The sequence below is a fragment of the Callospermophilus lateralis genome, chromosome 6 (assembly GCF_048772815.1).
Source record: "Callospermophilus lateralis isolate mCalLat2 chromosome 6, mCalLat2.hap1, whole genome shotgun sequence".
NCBI lineage: Eukaryota > Metazoa > Chordata > Mammalia > Rodentia > Sciuridae > Callospermophilus > Callospermophilus lateralis.
In genome coordinates, this window is record NC_135310.1 from 7,469,451 (window position 1) to 7,491,695 (window position 22,245).

The following is a 22,245-nucleotide window of genomic DNA, read 5'->3' on the forward strand; positions in this document are numbered from 1 at the left end:
AAGTGAGACAGAAACACTTATTTTTTTCCCCAAAACACAAAACACATTTGCTTTGAAGAGTATGTACAAAATAGAAATTCATAATCCAAGTTTAAATAACAAAGCAATTTAAACTTAGTATAAACTACAGTACAAATAAATGTGCCAGTATGTATCCATCAGTCTACCTCAGCAGTAGCTACATTTTGCAAATATATTTATGATGGTACAAGTAAACAGAAGAGTACTTTCTGGCGTATAATGACCAAACAGACCTTTACAAAATCATAAAGTACTTATCAATTTAAAAGAGATTTGAGAAAAACACTAGAGTGTTACAAAAACATCTATAGGTTTAGACTCAAATTTCCCTAAACACTGTACATTTTGTGTTAAACCATTAACATCACTGATGAACTTTTAGTATACCCCAAAGCCCATTATGATGGACAGGTTAATTTTTTTCAGTGTTCTACTAATACTAAATTCCCCTGTAATTAACAAAAAGTCAATGCAAACAGAACTTCTGCAAAGGAAAATGGGTCACAAGTACAGAAGTCAGAGACACAGAATGTTCTATGTTGCAAGTTTTAATTACAGGACTACAAAACTAGTTCCCAACAGCTTAAGGCAAGTAAAACACCTATCTCCCAAGTGGCTTTAAAATAAATGGTACAATTTCTATAGCATAACAAAAGCAAACCTATGAATACTTTTTGCATTTGGTCAATCACCAATAATTCCTGACAAATCAGAAGAATATGAAAAACTTATAAAAAGAACTTTATAGTTAAAATGAAAGCAGCCAATGACAAGCAGTATGGTTCATATGTTTAAAGACATTAGACAACTGAATTTCCACCATCCATGCACACCTAGAAATGGCTCTGCAGAATATGTGTAAACCATTAACATCACTTATAACTTTTAGTATACCCCAAAGCCCATTACTGATGGACCATATATGTGTTGTCTAAAATTTAAAACACTGGCCTTATCTCCTCTCAAGTGAGAAAGCATAAACAGTTACACATGATGTTTCCTGAAAATATGAAATGATCATTAGAGCAAGGATATCCTCAGATATCACACAAGTATTCCCTTCAGTTAATAAGTTTATTGCTTCTGCCTGCACTAGAAGAAAGTCCACACTGTATCCCTTGAGAAGTAGTGGTAATAGTCCTTCCACTCCCTCAAGCCTTCCAGTTGTAAAGACATAGCTTTAAGCCCTGGCCCTCAGTTTCTCACTCTATAAAATAGGGAAACTGTGTCCTCAATTCCTTTTCTAAAATATCATGAACCAACAAGTAAAGAAAAAGAGGATATACTACCAGCATCTTTTCATCTTATCTATACAAATCAAATATTTATTTATTAACTAATATGGATTCAGTAGTGGCTACTTCACTGGTATCTATTTTAGATAAGAAACTTGGGTAAATTTCTTTGAGAAAATGAACAAGGATTGATTTTCAGAATGACAAATTATAAACAGCAAGCTATTTGTTTCCAAAAGGGTAAGAACAACAAGTAGTTAACAACCTACTGCAAACAAAGTTTTTAAACAGTTTTTAAAAATCACCTTCTATGGGAAAATCATCATCTGTGTGAAAGAAAAGACTCCCGGCTGTTTGGGAATTGCTCTCTGGATAAGAATGCACTCAAGTGGAAGTACAATGACCCACCACTCTTACCTCCCCTTTCCTCTTGAAGAGCTCCAAGGGGTATGCAGAGGGAACAAGCCATGAGAGATCACATACTGAAGAAATCTGTATGGAAAGGAAACTGGCCAAAGAGAAAGAAAGAACCCACTAAGGAAAAGGAGAGACAAGGATGAGCTTGAGGTCAACAGGGAAAAGCTTCTCAGATGAGATAAGGAATAAAATTATGGTCTTGCACGGTAATAGGTGGATGAGTTTCACTTATTACTGTGGAATCTGTTTTAGGGCAAGTGGTTTTCTAAATTTAACAGAGAAACCAAAACCCTAAGTTTTCAGTGATGTAAGGTTCCAGGCCATATGTGAGACACAAGGAGGCCCAGCTCTGCATGGTTCAATTCACCTACCTCCAAAAAGAGCAGCTGGGACCAGATAGGAGGAAGTAGAAACAAAAAACACTCGCAACTTCTAGGAATACTAACTAGATTTTGGATCCTACCAAACAGAAAAGTGGAAGACACTTAAGTGGCCTGAGCTCCCTTCCAGCTCTAAAATTTCTAAAAGTAGAAAACAGGTTCCATCCAAGGTTACAAGGTACAGGATACCATCTAGTGGCTCCACAGCAACAGAGAGAGCCCTACAGCACTATAGATCACTGGTAGATGGCAGAGCTCTCAGGTGGTCTAAGGAATTCAGGGAAGGAAAGCTTGGCTATCTCTCCATGAATTCTTGATATACCATTTCTGGATGGACAGAATCTAAAAATTTCAACTTAAGAGATTAAAATAAGAAAGGGCCATCAATCTTATACTTGGTCATCTTGGGTTAGTACATGGGAAAACACTTGGCCTCTTTCACATCTTCAAATGCCTCACATCACTGACTTTAACCAATAACTCAGGACAAACCTTTCTACCTCTAGATAATTATTTGTCTCCTCTATTAACAATATTGCTAATGGTAACAATACAAAAATTAAGAAAATTTAAAAGCAGTATTAAATTCAAATTTAAAATAAAGGGAATTACTAATCTTATTTTGTTATTATTGTTGTTGCTGTTTTTAGCTGTAGGTAGACACAATACCTTTATTTTATTTTTATGTGGTGCTGTGTATCAAACCCAGTGCCTCACGCATGCTAGGTGAGCGCTCTTCCTCTGAGCCACAACCTCAGCCCCTAATCTTATTGTTGAAAGTATCAACCAACAGCTACATATCATATATATAGTATATACTAATATATAATATAAATATCTTATCAATATTATATACCATTATATAAATACTATATGCAGTGCCCTTTCATGTTTATCTTTTTAAGTACAAGACTCACCTTTCAAATAAGATCGACTAATTGGCCTCCCTACATTATTCCTCTGGTGTTTGGCTGACATTCGTTTCATCTGTCGAGGAGTGCTGGGAGGAGAGGTGCCATACGGATGTTCTGTGTTTGCTTCATCAGAAAAGTCCTCAGGATCAGATTCAGGACTCTTGCAAGCTGAATCTCCCAATGTGTACGCTTGCCTGTGAAAGACAGTAAGGAGAGAAAACACTGAGTAATATGTCAAGTGAACTCAAACTCAACTGATTTCAATCTTTAAAGAACCCCTTAAAATGCTATGTGTATGTCTCCTCAGCATTATAATCCTTCTCATTTCCACCTGTGAAAACTCAGTGAGACCTTCTTTCACTCAAAGGGACCAATGACTGTGACTGCTGCTGCTCTGGTATGAACAACAGAGAGCATAACATGGGACAACTGAGATGCTACCTCTGATATTTCCAGAGCTCCTTCTGACTTTAATGAAGTTTAAAATTAAAAGAAAAAACAGCAAAGGACTAGAAGATACAAATCAGAAAAAGAACTAAAAATGGACTTAAGAGCTAGCTACTGACAAGCTCAATTGATGAGTGGGCAAGTTCAGTCCTGCTCTCAACTCAGAACCTTGCTCCTCTCTCTCTGAAGGACAAAGACAGAATAGGGAGCAATAAAGGAATACTTTATGGCCCATGCAGCAAAGAAAAGAGCACAGACACAGTGGAACAGGTCCATTTTTCTAAGTTATCTGAAAGAACTACATCTATATAACATAAGCCCTGACACCACTGAGCCCCTTAGAAATGGTTAAGATAGTTAATTTTGCATTATATGTATTTTAACACAATAAAAAATGGGGGGGGGGAGACAGTGCAAAGCTGAGTTCACGTGGGAATGTGGGGGGAAGAATGATGTAAAAGAAGAAAAAAGGAATTCACTTCTCTTCACCTACAAAATGCAATCCCTTATTAACTTGTTCTCTGAAAATATTGCCTATCAATTCTTTACCCCAGCCAATTTCTCAAATGGTATGACTATTTTGATAACATTCTAGTTTTGCAAAACTAGCAAAGTAAAATTTAATCACACAAATGGCAAACACACTTCAAGACAGCAAACTGGAAGAAATTAAACACAAAATTCTTTCCAAGTGAGTATCATCATGGTTTACCTCATTATGAATATTCTTTATAAAATACAATTCAACTATATTCAGTATACAGTTTTCTTTCTGGCAACTTACATCCTGATATAAAATCCAAGTTAATTCAAAATCATAAGGAAAAAGAAAAACCACTCTAAGGTCATCATCTTACCATAATAATAACAATACCATTACTAAACTAAACAAAAACTCAAAAAATAGGTTACCTTTTGAAAAATAGAAATTCTGCAGAATTATACCAATTTACAGTATTAAATTATATTTTTAACAACACTGAGCTGTCAAACACTGATTTTTCAATGATGTACTTTTATCAGCCACTCTAGATACAGTGTGAGCACACCTGCCTGCTCCCAACTGTGCACACAGTAAGATATACAAGTCAAACGGCCTGAAAGTCAACTAAAACAATGAGAAAATCTGTTTCTTTAGGCAAGCTATATTTACTATTTAAGTCTCATAAAGACATACAACAAATAGTACAACTTAGAGATTAACTTGGAATATTTTTATATACATTTCTTTTGTTTACTATAAAATAGTTGATTTGGATGATTAAAGAACATGGTTATAAATGTTAAGATCATTTCTTTTTCATTTGTTTTAGTGGTTAATTGAATGATAAACAGCATAGGCTTTGTGGACCTATGAATGGACTTAGATTCAAATACTGGCTCTGCTGCCAACTACCTATGTGGGCCTTGAACAAATTTAAAACCTCTTCCTTGCACATTTCTGTCAGGAGCTGCCACACAAGAGCTGAACACCCCCTAGCTTTGAGTGATGGAAATGTGGAGACTGGCTTCCCTGCACGCAGAAGCAGGTGGACACCATAGAGATGGAGAGCAGAGGAGCAAAGCTTTGGGAGTGGGCATTACCTAATGGAGTGGGTTTGTCTTCTTGTTCCTTGGTAATACTACCCCTTACCTTTTTTGGATGGCATTTTCCATGGAACCTCCCTTTCTGTGTCCCCTATATAAAAATAAAGAATTCAGTTGACTCTCTCTCTTTCCAATGGACCCCTAAGATCAGCCGTCCTGGATTTTGAAAGTGCATGCATGCTTTCTTCACCATTTTCTCAGTTATTGATGTAGTCAGATTTTGTGAACCCAGCATAGGTCACCAGCCCAGTTAGATGGTGATACATTTACAAAATAAAAATAATAAATATTTAGACTCTATTTCTGTGTATTCACCTACTCCACACTGAGAAAGAAGTACACAGAGGGTATAGAACTGAAAACCATTTTAATGTCTTTTAAATTCTTTCAAACACAGCAATATAAGGATTTTGTTTTACTTAATTTCCCCAGTAATACATTTAAAATAAATATTACAGAAAATGATTTTGCATTTTATTATTTATGTGCCACCAATACTGTCCAGCATAATGCTCACAGATTTCAATGCTTTTCTACAACAACATATTTCATACATTAAAATGGAAATCACTAGAAAACCATACCACAAACATTTGGTCAATTAAATTCATCAAAACTAGGCAGCATGGAGTAGTGGGATAAATAGAAAAATGGGAGTCAGCTATGAAATAGCAAACAAAAACCCATTCAGAACATGTCCTCTGTAGTTATGGGATGCCAAGTCCCAGCTCTCCTGCATGGATAAAGCACACACTTCTAAATTTTTCCAAGACCAGTAAGGAGACTAATTTAAAATTAGTCTACAATCTGAAAAACTTTAGGAAATTTACTTATGAAGCATTTTTTGTTTTGTTTTAAGAATCAAACCAAATAATGGGAATAAAGGACTATGCAAAATATAAAATGGTCTCTTTTACCAGTGTCTAGCAGTAGTGTGTAGATGAATAAATTCAATTAGTATGTAATAAAGCGAAACAGGGTTTTTTGAAGAGGGACTAACAATGTCAAACCTCAGTGATACAGATGGTAAGTCCCCTGACATGAGGACAGTCATGACATAAAAGAAATATGTACCCTCATCTGATCTACATAAAATAGAATTGAATCCTGTGTTTTAAGCAGCTAAAGAGCCTAAGAAAGCAAATCTAATAAAAAGACAATTCTCATGAGATTTTAAATCAGGGAAACAGGAAGAAATTTGTGTTGAGCCATCTTCAACTGTGGACAAATTATTTCCCCACACATGAAAAAAATTCACTTGGCTGCACTCCCCAAATAAAAGTAGAAGAATAAATCCTTGTAATAAAATTCTACAGAATCTGACAATCTATTGTTTCCAAATCTGTCACCTATAACAAAACAAAAAGTCTTAGTCTTTATACCTTCACAAGGACACAATAAACAACTACTGACTTCAAAGTATTTCCAAATTACTTAACTATTCTAACAGCAGACATTAAAGAATCCCATTGAAATGAAGATCAACACTGTCATAAACAACATGAAATGTAACACACTTTATATTCCCTTTTTCATTATGCATCAGAAAAAATGAATTAGGAAAGATGTCATGTGGTGCTCCGAGGTACCACACTTAAAATTAACATGAATTTTATGGCAGGTATTACATGATGGTAAAGCTATGCATTTTGTACTTCCTTAGGATTTACTTAGCCAAAATGGTATTTACCCTGGTCAGAAATGTTACTGGTTTACAGTCCAACCAAGTAATTCAGTAACTCAATTACCTGTCAGAACAAAGTTCAACGTTATTTAAAATAAATGTTTAAAAGTCAAACATCCAGTAAATAAATTCATGTCTGCTATTCTATCAAAAATCACTAAAGGAAGAGTCAATACTAGAAATGACTCAAATGGAACTTATAGAGAGGAAAATATACCTGAATGAAAAACACTCTAGTCAGAATAACTATAAATTAGACACAGCAGAAGAAAAGATCGGTAAATGAAGACATGGTAACTGAAACTCTCCAAAATGAATCAGAGAGAAAAAGATTGGGGGAGGAGGGAGCAGAGTCTCAATATCCCACTGGACAATATTAAACAGTCTAACATTTCCATTACTAGAGTCCAAAATTAGAGAAGACACAGAAAAAATAATTAAAGAAATAAGGACTGAAAACTTCAAATATAAAGTTCACAGATCCAGCAAGCCCATGAACTCCAAGCAGGAGGACTATAAAGAAAACTACGAGTTTTTCATTACCCACATCATAAACAAATTGCTGAAAACCAGTGAAAAATCTTCAATGCAGCCAGAAGAAAAGCAACTTATGTTTGGTAGCCTTAACTTAGAAGTAAGTATAGGGAAGATACCAAGCAATAGTTTGTATCTTTTTTTAAAAAAAATTATACACAAAATCTAGGAAAATAAATACAGGTGGTAAGTTCAAAAGAACTTGCATCATTTCAATTAACCAGACACATCAGTGGTTAGCCGACTGGTTTGGAAGGTTCACGTGGATGCCAATTACTCTGGATGAGAAAAGTGGTACAAGGTCTACTTTTTGCCTTATTTGTGTTTAAAAACATTCGAATGTTAAATGTCTTTCTGGTACTAAACTTCTGACAGTCACAAAAAGAAATGGCTCACTCTTTCAACATATAACCCTGCTAAGTACTACCCACTTTACACCAGAATCTGGTCAAAGAAAAGTATGTCCTGAACTCAATCCAAGGAAGTCTGGATAGTTTTTAATGAAAAATGCATGGAAAGAAGATAAAAATTCAAGTAACTGGGGTTAAACAGTTCTACTCTGACATATTAGGTAAAGCACAATAAAGCCTGAAACAGCTCATTTGTAAAATGCAGTTAGGTTAGACAAGTTCAAAAACATATGTCATTCTGCAAAAGCCCGTAAGATATTTTTTTAACTTCATTAAGTTATTCAGTAATGACTTCAGAAATAAAAAAAGTATTTTATTCGTTTAAGAAGGGCAGTACTCATCTTTCTTTCACCTCCTCCTCACTACCAACTGTTCTTCAGCACATAGTAATTAAAGGGAAATTTCTGCCACCGGGAAAGCAGAGGAGAGGTCTGGGCAGAGTGGTTGGCTTTAGGTTTCTTTTTTTTTAAGAATCTGTAGAGTTTACTTGGCCTGCAGCATAATGCAAAGGTAGCTGAGTTTGAAAGTACATGGTTGGTTCCTATTTCTTCAAGACCCAATTTATTAATAAGTTAGCTGATTTTGAAAGACTACATCTGAACATTCATCAGCTAACCTCCACATGAACTGTCAAACCTCTGCTTACCAAGCATTCACTCTGTAACTTCTGCACTAATTCCAGCACAAGGTCTTTGCAAACTTTGCTGATCTCCATTATTTATCAGGATAGATGCTCAGACATTTTGTGTTTTAACTAAAATTCAACTTTTTTTTTTTTTTAACAAAAGTAGATTTTTTAAAGTATATGGTTTATAAGGGCTGGGGTTGTGGCTCAGCAGTAGAGAGTTGGTCTAGCACAGGCGAGGCCCTGGGTTCCATCCTCAGCACCATATAAAAATAAATTAATTACTTAAAGATATTGTATCCAACTGCAACTAAAAATAAATAAATATTTTTTAAAAAGTATATGATTTATGGTTTTCTTCATCTCTCCTCAACTACAAATGAAGCTCCAAACAGACAAGAACACATATGTATTCCTTACAACCATCTCTCCAGCGCCCACAAAAGTCCCTGGTAACAGTATATGCTCAACAACTTTTTTTTTTTTAATTAGTTGTTCAAAACATTACAATGATCTTGACATATCATATATCATACATTTGATTCAAATGGAGTATGAAATCTTATTTTTCCCACATGTACAGATTGCAGGATCACACTGGTTATACAGCCACGTTTATACATACTGCCATACTAGTGTCTGTTGTATTCTGCTGCCTTTCCTATCCCCTTCCTATCCTCCCCTCCCCTCCCTTCCCATCGTCTCTCTCTACCCCATCTACTGTAACACATTTCTCTTTTTTTTCCCTTCCCCCTCACATCCTCTTATATGTAATTTTGTATAACAATGAGGGTCTCCTTCCATCTTCTGTGCAATTCCCCTTCTCTCTCCCATTCCCTCCCGCCTCTTGTCCCTGTTTAATGGTAATCTTCCTTTCATGCTCTTCCTCCCTGCTCTGTTTTGAGTTGACCCCTTATATCAAAAAAGACATTCGGCATTTGTTTTTTAGGAATTGGCTAATTTCACTTAGCATAATCTGCTCTAACGCCATCTATTTCCCTGCAAATGCCATGATTTTGTTATTTTTTAGTGCTGAGTAATATTCCATTGTGTATAAATGCCACATTTTTTTTTATCCATTCATCTATTGAAGGGCATCTAGGTTGGTTCCACAGTCTAGCTATTGTGAATTGTGCTGCTTATGAACATTGATGTAGCCGTATCCCTGTAGTATGCTCTTTTTAGGTCTTTTGGGAATAGTCCGAGAAGGGAAATAGCTGGATCGAATGGTGGTTCCATTCCCAGCTTTCCAAGGAATCTCCATACTGCTTTCCAAATTGGCCGCACCAATTTGCAGTCCCACCTGTAATGTACAAGTGTACCCTTTTCCCCACGTCCTTGCCAGCACTTGTTGTTTGACTTCATAATGGCTGCCATTCTTACTGGAGTGAGATAGTATTTTAGAGTGGTTTTAATTTGCATTTCTCTGATTGCTAGAGATGGTGAGCATTTTTTCATGTATTTGTTGATTGATTTCAACAACTTCTTATGAATGAATTCCTGAGTTTAGTAGTTTTATCTGTGATAGATTTTTAAATTACATTAGAATACGATTATTTTTCATTATTTTTATAAATAATAAAAATTTTTAAAAAGCTTCAAGTATTAAAGATTGTTGACTCTGGCAATACTGTTGCTTAAGCAATACTGAAACCCTGAATGTCAACAAGACTATCTATGTTAGCAATTAGGTATGGTGTAGACAATAATGATTTTAGAAGACAAATGGTTTGAGTCAGATTAACATGGACTTGAAATTCCCATGTCCCTGCACTTAGGAATAAAAACAAAAGTTTTCATGTTTTAAACAAATTATTATGTATTTTCTTGCAAACACTTTTCATTTAGAAGTCTTCTGATCCAATGCCACTGAGAACTTGTATTTGGCCAGTTAATTAAAATATGTATATTAAAAGCATTAATATTAAACATACAAATAGAAAAAAAAATGAAATATACTGTGGTGGCTATTAGTTTGATGGCCTTTAATGAAACTGGCCTTTTGGTAGTCACATTTTTATATAATCACCTCCTCTTGAATTTGGAATGACCCTGTGACTGGTTTAACCAATGGAATGCAACAAAAATGAAAGTGGGCCAGTTTTGAACTTAAACCTTAATGAGGCCTCCTTTGTACTCTAGGGGAAACTAGCCAGGAGGTAAGAGGCCCAACCCAGCCACGTGGAGGCTGCAGGAAGTAGAGGGTTAGGTCAAAGTCAGGCTTCTTCAGATCTTCAGTTATCCCTGTCCCAACAACACACACAACAAGCAGAAAAACCACTCAATACTATGACAGGTAATAAATGGTTTTTATATTAAACTGTGATATGGTTTGTTAAACTATAATAGATAACTGCTACACATAAAAAATTTTAAACACTTTGTTTTCATTTTAAACCCATGAAAGGGTTTTAAGTGATCATTACTTTGATGCGAGCCACAGCCTTGTCTTTTAGTGTAGGTCCTTTGAAGAAGTGATGAGCCCACTTCATGGCATGTTAGATGTACAATGCATCATTTACAACTTCCTGTTCGTATTTCTTTAAAATAGAACAAGAATGTAAAGACTCTGGAGCAGTTTTTCAGGATTTTCATGATTTTTACTCTTCAACTTTGAACAGCTCTCATATATACCTAATTTTTTTTTTACAACTTTTTTTTGCATGTGACTCACCTATATTAAGATTTTGTAGGGCTGGGGCTGTAGCTCAGTAGTAGAGTGCCTGCCTTGCATGTGTGAGGCACTGGGTTCAATCCTCAGCACCACATAAAAATAAGTAAAGATATTATGGCCATCTACAATTAAAAATTAAAAAAAAAAAAAGATTTTGTAAAGCATTTCAAATTAGTTAATGTGGAAACTATGGTCCTACTTTGCACACACATTTCAGATCTGTTTAACAGTATACAGAATCACGAAATTACATCTAAAAAGTAGAATAAAACTAAATAGATTAAGAGCAAATCAGGAACTCTTGATAAGCATATAATTCAAGTGATGGGAACATAAAATCATGGGTGTTCTAGGGAGCAACCCACTAACTATGAACATGAATCGGTATATTTTATAGAAGAAATGACCTGGATAGAATCAGATCTTCGAAAACTAGACATGCAACATATCTTCTAGCATAAATCTTTTGATTCACTGATAGATTCATACAAAGTATATTTTATCAGTCCTACACTAGGTAGAATAAAAAAGAATGCATGAAGATAGAAAATTATATATATATACAAACATACATATAAATGGGTATATACATATGGAATTTGTGTATACAAACTATACACACACACACACACACACACACGATGACAAATCACCCCATATGGATAAACTTTACTCATTAGTATAAATAAAAATAAGCTGCATAAAAATACTTTAGATGCTTTCATAAATTCTAAAATGAAATACAATATAACACAATGCTTTAAAGACTTAATACTAATTATCTTTCACTCCTGATTAAATAGAAGCCTCTTCAAAAAGAAGTAGAACAAAAAATAAAAAGGGAAAGATAAGCTTTAGGCATGAATATACACATGAGTTGTGTTATACATGAAAAGATAAAAAAGTAATTATTGTTATATCTGTAATGTTAATGTATACAATTGAGTACTTAAAAAATGGACAAAGTATTTGGACATTATCAGGTATATGCTAGAAATCTAAAAACAAAAATGTTTTTTACCAGATCTAGTAACTACAAAAATTGTGTGAATATGTCAATATCTTCATCCAAAGCTCTGAGAATAATTACCACATCATATGTATACATAAGAAAACAATCAAAAATGCTCAGGCCTCTTTGGAGACACAGCTGCTTTTACAGGGCAATGCAGCAGGGAGCAAAGGGAAGGATGTTCCTGAAGTACAAGTGAATGTCACTGTGTAACACTGTGAACACATTCTGCAATGAAATGCCAATCAAAAATAATCAAAGGAAAGCAACATAAAATAAAAGTGATGGTTCTTTCAAAGCTTGTTTTAGGGTTAACTAAACAGAACTCTGGAGTGAAGATAGGGATATTCAGAAGATAAGAACTGTCAAAGATGGGAAGAAAAAACAAACAAGGGATTATGACAAGGGCATATAAAGAGAAACAAAAAAAGTGTTTAGAACTTTAAAGGTGGCAAAAATAATGAATTATGACTTCCTCCTACCCATTCTCTTTCTTACAAATGAGAACATTAAAAAAAGTTCTTATTCAAAGCCAATTTTATTTGTGGAAAAACATTTCATATCATGTATTACTTCCCTGGCATTCTTAGAAATAAAATAACTATAGAGCCATTTCCTCAGGAAAAAGATGAGCTGCCTGTATCTCCTGAGCTCAAGCTTCCTTATCTTAAAATCTGAATTGTAAAATTACCTAACTGTAAATGTGCCCCACAACACATATCATATGCTTAAAACATGACCTCTAACTGTTGGGAGAACAAGTCAAGGACATGTAAGCACGTGAGATAGCCTCTTTCAGTTTTCAGTGAAGCAAAATGAAAAGAAGTGAGGGACAGATTAGGAGAATTTGAACACTGAAGCTCACTTCTGCTTTGCATTAGTACAAACCTGAGGACCAGTCTTGGTTTCTAATACCATTCTCCAGTAAAAGAGAATTTTAGAGAAATGGTTGACTCTAGGACTGGGACAAGAAAGGTACACATAAGCCTGGAGCATCTCAGAGATCACAAGTGAGAAGGCACACAGTAGCTCAATGAAAGAGCATCCATTTGGCCTGGGCCAGAAAAATCTAAGCAACAAAGTCCATGGGGCGGTACGGAGCTACAAACATGAATCCAGGAGTCCACATCAACAGTTACAAGACAAACCAATAAACAGATGACAGAAGAGACAAATCTCCTATTCAGAAAAAAAGTCAAATTACTTACGTAGATACTTCCCTCTCAAAGAGATGGAACTTAATTCTCCCCCCAAGTGTAGGCTGCACTTGTAGTGACTTATTGCCAAAGGATGTGCAGAGGTGAAGAAAAAATAACTTTCCAGTAGAGAAATAAACCAACTCTCCATCAGCCAGGTGGTCAGGGTTAACATCAACAGTAATGAGACATGCTGACCACACATGCTCCTGATACATATGTTGAGAAAAGCCCTCCACCCCTGTGGACTTCCTCCCCCAAACCCATAATCTAGCCAAACCAAGAGAAAAATACCAGACAAACTCAAATTGAGGGATATTCTACAAAATACCTAACCAGTACAAAAATGGTTGAAGTCATCAAACACAACGGAAAACCTGAGAAACTAAGAACAAACAGAAAGCTAGGAAGACAATCTGGTATCCTGGAAGGGACCTAGAAACAAGAAAAGAATATCAGGAAAAAACAAATGAAATCCAAACAGAGTACCAAGCCACATAATAATGTGTCAATACTGGCTTATCAGTTATAATAGATGTATACAGAAATGTAACAATAATGAACAGATAAAAATGGGCATAGAATACATGGTAAATCTCTGTACTATTTTTTCAACTGTCTAAATCTAAAACTATTTTAAAATTAAAAGTTTATTTGAAAATGAACTACAATAATTGGAGCAGTGCCATGACAAATCTGAATAAATTCAGTGTTACTAAACAGGCATATAGAATAAGAGACAAAACTAAACGAAAACTATAAAGATTAATTATAAAACTAAACAGTTTTTATTAGAGCATTATAGTTACAATAATTGGATTCACCATGACAAACTCGTATACATGCATGGAATTCAATTTCAGTTCATGATCCCCTCTTTTCCCTCCCCTCCCCGCTTCTCCTTCCTCTACTAGACTTCCTTTCCCTTATCTATTTATATTTTATTGATTCTTTTACTTAAAAGTAAAGATAAAGTTCTCTGTGGTATGTTTATATATGTACATAATGTGATTTTAAAAAAATAAAATAAATGACAGCGGAATTACATGTATATAGCATAGTTTTTCATATTTCTGTTTGTATATAAAGTATGTTGACACCAATTCATGTCTTCATACATGTACTTTGGATGATGATATCCATCACATTCCACTGTCCTTGCTAACCCCCTGCCCCCCCCTTCCCCTCCCACCCCTCTACCCTATCTAGAATGCATCTATTCTTTCCATGTTCCCCCTCCCTACCCCACTATGAGTCAGCCTCCTTGTATCAGAGAAAACATTTCGACATTTGTTTTGGGGGGATTGGCTAACTTCACTTAGCATTATCTTCTCCAACTCCATCAAATTACCTGCAAATGCCATGATTTTATTCTCTTTTATTGCTGAGTAAAATTCCATTGTGTATATATGCCACATTTTTTTTTTTTATCCATTTATCACTGAAGAGCATCTAGGTTGGCTCCACAGTTTAGCTACTGTGAATTGTGCTGCCATAAACATTGATGTGGCTGTGTCCCTAAAATATGCTGTTTTTAAGTCTTTTGGGTATAATGTCCCTGTAGTATACTGTTTTTAAGTCTTTGGGGTATAAACCGAGAATACAGGTAGAGGGTCAAATGGTGGTTCCATTACCAGATTTCCAAGGAAATCTCCTAACTGCTCTCCATATTGGCTGCACCAATTGCAGTCCCACCAGCAATGTATGAGTGTACCTTTTTCCCTACGTCCTCGCCAACACTTATTATTGTTTTTCTTCATAATAGCTGCCATTCTGACTGGAGTGAGATGATATCTTAAGAATAGTTTTGATTTGCATTTCTCTAATTGCTAGATATGATGAACATTTTTTTTCTTATATTTATTGATTGATTGTATATCCTCTTCTGAGAAGTGTCTGTTCAGGTCCTTGGCCCATTTGTTGAATGGGTTATTTGGGGTTTTTTGGTGCTTAGCTTTTTGAGTTCTTGCTCTATCTGATGTGTGAGGGGTAAAAATTTGCTCCCAGGATATAGGCTCTCTGTTCACCTCACAGATTGCTTCTGAGCAAACTTTTTAGTTTGATTCCATCCCATTTATTGATTCTTGGTTTTAATTCTTGTGTTATAGGAGTTTTATTAAGGAAGTTAGGGCCTAATCCCACATGATGAAGATTAGGGCCTACTTTTTCTTCTATTAGACACAGAGTCTCTGGTTTAATTCCTGGGTCCTTGATCCACTTTCAGTTGAGTTTTGTGCATGGTGAGAGAGAGAGGTTTAATTTCATTTTGTTGCATATGGATTTCCAGTTTTCCCAGCACCATTTGTTGAAGATGCTATCTTTTCTTCAATGCATGTTTTGGCACCTTTGTCTAATATAAGTGGGTTAAAACACTAGAAAAACTAAGGATAACAGGAACATATCTCAACATCGTAAAGGCTATCTACACTAAGCCTCAGGTCAACATCATTCTAAATGGATAAAAATTAAAGGCATTACCTCTAAAAGCTGGAACAAGACAGGGATGCCCTCTTTCACCACTTCTATTCAACATAGTTCTTCAAACACTGCCAGAGCAATTAGATGAAAGAAATTAAAGGGTATGTATAGGAAAAGAAGAACTTAAATTAGCACTATTTGCTGACGATATAATTCCATACCTAGAAGACCCATAATGTGATTTTATCAAGAATACACTCTGCATGGCCTCCCCTTTCCCAGCCCCCCACTGTCTCCTGATCTCCTTCCAAACTGTTGATCTTCCCTTCATCTTTATTATATCCTATCCTTCTTTTCCCTTTCCTTTATTTTACTCTAGTTTCTGCATATGAGAGAAAACATATGACCCTTGAGTTTCTGAGTTTGGCTTATTTCATTTAACATGATATTCTCCATTTCCATCCATTTGCCATTAAATGCCATAATTTCATTCTTCTTTATGATTGAGTAAGAACTCCATCGTGTATATATACAATTTCCTAATCCATTCTTCTATATTTAAACACCTGGGTTGATTCCATAATTTATTGTGAATTGTGTTGCTATAAACATTAAGGTGACTATTGTTATAGTACACCAATTTTAGATCTTTCAGGAAACTACCAAGGAGTGAGACAGCTGAGTCAAATAGTGGTCCCATCAAAGTTTTGTAAGGAATCTCCATACTGCTTTCCAGATTCGCTGCACGAATTTGCAGCCCTATCAGCAATGTATGAGTGTGCCTTTTCCCCCACATACTCACCAAAACTTATTGTTGCCTGTATTCTTAATAGCTGCCATCTGACTAGAGTTGAGATGAAATCTTAGCTTTGATTTGTATTTCTCTAATTACTAGAGATGTTGAACATTTTTTCATATATTTGTTGATCCACTGTATATCTTCTTCTGAGAAATGTCTGCTCAACTCCTTAGCCCATTTATTGATTGGGTTGTTTGGTTTTGTTGTTGTTGTTGTTTGCTTTTTTGGTGTTAAATTTTTGACTTCTCTATATATCCTGGAGATTAGTGCTCTATCTGACATGCATGTGGCAAAAATTTGCTTCCGAAGTATAGGTTCTCTATTCACCTCATTTATTGTTTCTTTTGTTGAGAAGATTTTAGTTTGCATCCATCCCATTTATTTAGTCATTCTTGATTTTATTTCTTGCATTTTAGGAGTCTCATTAAGGAAGTTGGGGCCTAATCCGACATGATGAACATTTGGGCCTACTTTTTCTTTTATTAGGCGTAGGAGTCTCTGGTCTAATTCCTAAGTCCTTGATCCACTTTTAGTTTTGTGCATAGTGAGAGATAGGGGTTTAGTTTCATTTTGCTGCACATGGATTTCCATTTTCTCAGCACAATTTGTTGAAGAGGCTGTCTTTTCTCCAATAATGTGTTTTGGCAACTTTGTCTAATATTAAATAACTGAATTTATGTGGGTTTGTCTCTGTGTCTTCTATTCTGTACCAATGTGTCTATTTTGGTGCCAATACCATGTCATTTTTGTTACTATAGCTTTGTAGTATAAGTCTGATATTGTGATGCCTCCTGATTCACTCCTCTTGCTAAGAATTGCTTTGGCTATTCTCAGTCTCTTATTTTTCCAATTGAATTTCATGATTGATTTTTCTATAAGGAATAACGTTGGGATTTTAACTGGAATTGCACTGAATCTGTACAATGCTTTGGGTAGTATGGCCATTTTGACAATATTAATTCTGCCTATCCAGGAGCATAGAAGATATTTCCATCTTCTAAGGTCTTCTTCAATTTCTTTCTTTAGTGTTCTGAAGTTTTCATTGTAGAGGTCTTTCACCTCTTTTGTTAAATTGATTTCCAAGTTTTTTTTTTTTTTTTTGAGGCTATATATATCCTATGAAAGAGAAATTAAGAAAACTACCCCATTTATAATATATCACTGATATATAGAAACACATTTGATTTTTGGGTATTGATTTTATATCCTGCTACTTTGTTGAATTCATTAATTCTACAAATTTTCTAGTGGAATTTTTTTGTATCCTCTAAGTGTATAGAATCATGTCATTAGCAAATAATGATAGTTTGAGTTCTTCTTTTCCTATACATATCCCTTTTTTTTATCTAATTGCCTGGCTAGAGTTTCAAGAACTATGCTGAATAGAAGTGGTGGAAGAAGGAATCCCTGTCTTGTTCCAGTTTCTAGAGGGAATGCTTCCAACTGTTCTCCATTTAGAATGATGATGTACTTGGGTTTAACATATATAGCCTTTACAATGTTGAGGTACGTTCCTACTATCCCTAGTTTTTCTAGCGTTTTGAACATAAAAGGGTACTATATTTTGTCAAATGCTTTCTCTACATCAACTGATGCAATCATGTGATTCTTATCTTTAAGTCTACTGACGTGATGAATTACATTTATTGATTTCTGTATGTTTAATCAACCTTGCATACCTGGAAAAAAACCCACTTAATCATGGCGTGCTACTTTTTAAAATATGTTTTTGTATGCGATTTTCCAGAATTTATTGAGAATCTCTGCATCTGTGTTCATCAGGGATATTGGTCTGGAATTTTCTTTCCTTGATGAGTCTCTGTCTGGTTTTGGTATCAGTTGAAAGGGTTCTCCCCTGTTCTATTACAAGAAATAACGTAAGAAGTATTAATTCTTCTTTAGAATTTGGCTGAGAATCCGTCTGGTCTGGGCTTTTCTTGGTTGGTAGGTATTTGATAGCATCTTCTACTTGCTTGCCTTAAATTGTTCTGTTTAAATTGTGTATGTCCTGCTGGTTCAATATGGGTATATCATATGCCTCTAGAAATTTGTCAGTGTCTTCGAGGTTTTCTATTTACTGGAGTATGAATTTTCAAAATAGTTTCTAATTGTTTTCTGTATTTCAAGAGCGTCTGTTTTGACATATCCTTTTTCATTTCAGATTTTAGTGATTTGTCTGTTTTCACTAGGGTAACAAAGGGTTTGTCAATTTTATTTATTTTTTCAAAGAACCAGCTTTTTATTTTGTCAATTTTTTGAAATGTTTCTTTTGTTTCAATTTCATTGATTTCAGCCCTGATTTTAATTATTTCCTGTCTTCTATTACTTTTGGTGTTGGTTTGTTCTTCTTTTTCTAGGTCTTTGAGATGCAATATCAGTTGTTTATTTTTTGGCTTTTTCTTCTTTTTAGAGAATGAGCTTAATGCAATGAACTTTCCTCTTAGCACTGCCTTCACACCCAGAGATTTTGATATATCAGAGTTTTCATTTATCTCTAAGAATTTTTTTTATCTCCTCCCTAATGTCTCCTGTTATCTATACATCATTCAATAGCACATTTTTTAGTCTCCAGGTGTTGCAGTAGTTTCTATGTTTTATTTTATCATTGATTTATAATTTCATTCTATTATGGTCAGATAGAACACAGGGTAGCATCTCTATTTTTTTTTTTTTTTTTGGTATTTGCTAAAACTTGTTTTGTGGCATAATATATGGTCAATTTTGGAGAAGGATCCATATACTGCTAAGAAAAAAGTGTATTTACTCATTTATGGATGGAATATTCTCTACATCAGTTAAGTTACTGATTGTTTTATCGAATTCTATAGTTTGTTTAGTTTTTGTTTGGAAGATCTATCCAGTGTTGAAAGAGGTGTGTTAAAATCACCCAGTATTATTGTGTTGTGGTCTATTTGATTCTTGATGTTGAGAGGGGTTTGTTTAATATACATAGATGCCCCATTGTCTGGGGCATAGATATTTTCAATTGTTATGTCTTGTTGATGTATGGTTCCCTTGAGTAGTATGAAATGTCCTTCTTTGTCTCTTTTTACTAACTTTAGTTTGAAGTCCACATTATCTGATATGAGGATGGAAACCCCTGATTGTTAACATGGTCCATGTGAGTGACATGTTTTTTCCCATCCTTTCACCTTCAGTCTGTGGATGTCTTTTCCTATGAGATGGCAGCATATTGTTGGGTCGTTTTTTTTTTTTTTTTTTTAATCCAATCTGTCTGTCTGTGTCTTTTAATTTATGAGTTTATTTATTTTTTTATTAGTTGTTCAAAACATTACAAAGCTCTTGACATATCATATTTCATACATTAGATTCAAGTGGGTTATGAACTCCCATTTTTACCCCAAATACAGATTGCAGAATCACATCGGTTACACATCCACATTTTTACATAATGCCCTATTAGTAACTGTTGTATTCTGCTACCTTTCTAATTTATGAGTTTAGACCATTCATTTTCCGGGTTATTACAGAAATACATTTTGTATTCCTGGTCATTGTTTATTTTTGATTTTTAATTTGACTTGGTTTCTCCTTTGATTGACCTTTCCTTTAGAGTAATTCCTCCCTTTCCAGATTTTCATTGTTGTTTTTCATTTCCTCCTCATGGAATATTTTGCCAAGAAAGTTCTGAAGTCCAGGCTTTCTCACTGTAAATTCTTTTAACTTTTGTTTATCATGGAAGGTTTTTATTTCATCAAATCTGAAGCTGAACTTTGTTGGATATAAGATTCTTGGTTGGCATTATTTTCTTTCAGAGCTTGGCATATGTTGTTCCAGGATCTCCTTACTTTGAGGGTCTGGGTTGGAAAATCTGCTGAGATCCAAATTGGTCTTCCCTATATTACATTATCTGATTTCTCTCCCTTGTGGCCCTTAAAGTTCTATTCTTATTCTGTATGCTAGGCATTTCCATTATACTGTGTCTTGGTGTAGATCTATTGTAAGTTTGTACATTTGGTGTCCTGTAAGCCTCTTGTATTTGATTTTCCAATTCATTCTTCATGTTTGGGAAATTTTCTGATATTATTTCATTGGAGAGATTGTACATTCCTTTGGTTTAAATCTCTGTGCCTTCCTCTATCCTGATAAATTTTAAATTTGGTCTTTTGATGTTATCCCATATTCTTGGATGTTCTGTTCATGGTTTCTTACCAACTTCATTGTGTGTTCAACTTTACTTTCAAGGTTGTATATTTTGTCTTCAGTGTCTGAGGTTCTATCTTCCAAGTGATCTAGTGTATTGGTGATGCTTTCTATTGAGTATTTTTATTTGATTTATTGTTTCCTTCATTTCAAAGATTTCTTTTTTTTTCCAGAAACTCACTCTCTTTCTTGAAGTAATCTCTTGCTACCTGTATTTGTTCTCATCTCTTTATTGGAGTGATCAATTTTTACCTGTATTTGCTCTTATGTCATTCTTTAATTCACATATCATTTTAATTATGTACCTTCTGAACTCCTTCTCTGACATTTCATCTACTATTCTGTAATTGGACCCTACTGTTGTAGAATCTTGGTTTGTTTGGGGCACTTTCCTCCCTTGTTTTTTCATGTTGTGTATGTATCTTCCTCTCTTGCAGTGTAGATCTGAGGTATTGCTGTTTCCACCCTATAATCTTATAGCGTACCTGCAGGTTACCAATACCTCACCTTTAAATGGGAAATCAATGTTTACAGGACCCAATGCAACCAATATGCAGCCATAAATCTACTAGCTTCTACTTAGACATTTACAATTTTGTCACTATGAACAGAAATGATGAATTCGGTTATCTTCTACCATATAGCCAATAGGTTTGCATAAGGGTTTACAGTTTCTAATGATGGACAGATGGTGGGGGGTAGGATATGATGTTTATGAGGTAGGATGTGAGAATACAGAGGCATTAGAGTATAGGATAAGTGAAAGGGAATCAAAAGAAGTTGGATGTTAGAAGGAGAAAAGAGAAAGAGAGGCAACCCCATCCAAGGTTCCCTGTTGCCTCTGCAACAGGATGGTATTTGTTAGCACATCTAGTAGGGATACCTCTGGTGCTACTGGGCCCCAGGGACCTTGGTGATGGTCTTCCAGGTCCTGGTTGTTGTCCCTACATGGAAGTGGCAACATCTCTGGTTGGTGGCAGCAGTAGTGTCAAGAGTGTAGGTATCCTGATGTTGAGTTTCCAGGCTCCAGTGGTGTCCCATGATGGAAGCTGCCCCAACTAAAGATGGCGGAGGTGGCAGTGGAGGTAACCCAAGATGGCAGTGGAGGTGTTCCAAGATGGAAGCAACCGTTGTCAGAGATAGGACTGGAAGGATGGACTATGCAATGGTGTTGGGCAGCCTATTCAATGATGGTGCATTGTGGTGCACAGTGCTGCAATGGGCAGCTGCCTCGTGGCCCTGCCCGTTGTTCCACATGGTGGAGACTGCCATGTGGGAAGGGCTTTGGTGTCCTTCAGTGTCCCAAGATGGAGGTTTGGGTAGAGCCACTCATTGATGGATAGGGAACTGCAGCACGGTGTTCTTCTCTGCACTGGGAGTGGTGTTCTGCTCCAGGCTCCAGAGAGGCTGTCAAGAGGTCATACCCTTAGTTTTTTGAGGAATCTCCATACTGCTTTCCAGAGTAGTTATACTAGTCTACAGTCCCACCAACAGTGTACAAGTACACCTGTTCCCCCACAACCAGACCAGCATTTATTCTTGTTTAAAATCTTGATCGCTGCCAATCCGAATGGAGTAAAAGGAAATCTTAATGCAGTTTTAATTTGCACTTCCTAGACTACTAGAGACATTGAACACTTTTTCATATATTTGTTGGTCATTTGTGTTTCTTCTTTTGAGAAGTTTCTGTTTAGTTCTTTTGCCCATTTATTCACTGGGTTATTTATT

The 22,245-nt window shown here is 35.4% G+C and overlaps 1 protein-coding gene across 5 annotated transcripts in view; it reads right to left on the bottom strand.

The window, feature by feature from the left end:
* Window positions 1-22,245, bottom strand: part of Map3k4 (mitogen-activated protein kinase kinase kinase 4) — a 105,059-nt gene that overhangs the window by 59,419 nt on the left and 23,395 nt on the right. For all 5 annotated transcript variants that reach the window (XM_076858059.2, XM_076858060.2, XM_076858058.2 and 2 more), the window contains exon 2: window positions 2,971-3,161. In XM_076858059.2, coding sequence (XP_076714174.1) covers window positions 2,971-3,161 — 191 coding nt within the window. The remainder of the gene's footprint in view (window positions 1-2,970; window positions 3,162-22,245) is intronic.